The 1,714-nt window shown below is 41.1% G+C and overlaps 1 protein-coding gene across 1 annotated transcript; it reads right to left on the bottom strand.

Moving 5' to 3' along the window:
* Positions 1-742: 742 nt before the first annotated feature.
* Positions 743-1,714, bottom strand: LOC112911776 (olfactory receptor 52Z1P-like). The gene has a single exon (XM_025988448.2). It carries the CDS (start codon positions 1,712-1,714, stop codon positions 743-745), a length of 972 nt encoding a protein of 323 aa, XP_025844233.2.

The following is a 1,714-nucleotide window of genomic DNA, read 5'->3' as shown; positions in this document are numbered from 1 at the left end:
CTTGAAGAAGGAGATACTATAAAAGTATTTTCTTAAATAAAGAAATTAAGGTACAGTTTGGAGACAAGCTTATAAAAATTTATATTTCGTGTGATTAGAGACATTTTATGTAAGATAAAGTCATTATTTGTTTTAATTCACTATTAAGCGTTCATACAATAGACCTATATTCTGTACCTATTCCATAGAGTAGAGTGTATCAGGGATACAAAAATATCTCACTTTAAAACTAACAATTTAATTAAAGAAAAAGGTGCTGATAAAAATAAGTTTAGTTAAGTGGCTTCATGCTACTAGGCAATTGTTTACTGATTGCAGTGGGAGAGTTTTATATTTCAGCAGAATTCTAAATGTCCGGCAAAAGCTCAGCAACTCACCATTCTCACCTCCCAGCTATACCCAAGAAAGTTCCATCTGGATTCAATCCTAAGATATATATTCCTTTTTTTTTTCAGACTTATCTTACACTTGCTTAACAATTAGGTACAAAAAAAAAAAAAGAATTAAGTACAATGCAAGATGATAACATGTCTAGAATTGAGAATATCATTAGTATTCCAAAGACTTTAAGTGATTTATGCATTGGTATCTTTGGCATTTACTGTCCTTTTAAGTGTGTTGAGGATTCTTTATGGATTTCAATCATTCTGATTCCTCATTCAAATATTATGTGTGTGTGTGTGTATGTGAGGGTGCATGTGTTTGATTCAGAGAGATGCAGCATTTAGCATCAATCTCCATTTTAACAACATGTGCTGATGGGAGAGAAAAGCGACATCACTCGATCTTGAAACTGTTTGGTCTTCACCCCATAAATGATGGGGTTTAGCATAGGGGGAACAACCACATAGAGATTGGCTACCAGGATGTGGATGTGGTGAGGGATGGTTTTACCTCCAAAACGATGGGCAAAAAATGAAAAGAATGCTGGGGCATAGAACATAAGGATGACACAGATGTGAGAAGCACATGTGTTGAGGGCCTTGAATCTGGCAGCCCAGGAAGGTATCTGAAACACTGTGCAAAGGATCATGGTGTACGACATAATGATGAACACAATATCCAGTCCTGTAGACAGTAGGGCCACAGTCAGGCCATAGATGATGTTGACCTTGATACTGTCACATGCCAATCTGGCAATGCCCATGTGCTCACAGTAGGAGTGGGGAATGATGTTTCGCCCACAGTACCTAAGTCGGTAAACCAGGAAGATGAATGGAAGGCAGATGATAAGGCTCCTGACCACAGCTGCTATGCCAATCTTCCCAGTGGCTGAGGAGGTTAAGATGGTGGTGTATCTCAGGGGGTGACAGATGGCCACATAGCGGTCAAATGCCATGGCCAGGAGAATAGCAGATTCTGTCGCAAAGATAAAATGTATGAAGAACATCTGGGATACACAGCTACCGAAGGATATATCCATGGACTGGAACCAGAAGATGGCCAGCATCTTGGGGGCCGTGGCTGTGGAGAGCAGCACATCTGCCGAGGCCAGCATGGAAAGGAAAAAATACATGGGCTCGTGGAGACTGCGCTCAGTCACAATCAGGAAGATCAAGAAGCTGTTGCCTATGACAGCCAACACGTACATGGAACAGATAGGGATGGAGATCCAGGGGTGAGAATCCTCCAGCCCTGGGATTCCAATCAGGACATACCACATATCCTGGGTATTGGTGTGGTTGTAAGAGAAAGGGGCCATCTCCTGCAGCAT

This window comes from Vulpes vulpes, chromosome 11, assembly GCF_048418805.1.
Source record: "Vulpes vulpes isolate BD-2025 chromosome 11, VulVul3, whole genome shotgun sequence".
Taxonomy (NCBI): domain Eukaryota; kingdom Metazoa; phylum Chordata; class Mammalia; order Carnivora; family Canidae; genus Vulpes; species Vulpes vulpes.
The sequence above is the reverse complement of the archived record's forward strand: the minus strand, read 5'-3'. Positions and strand labels throughout refer to the sequence as shown.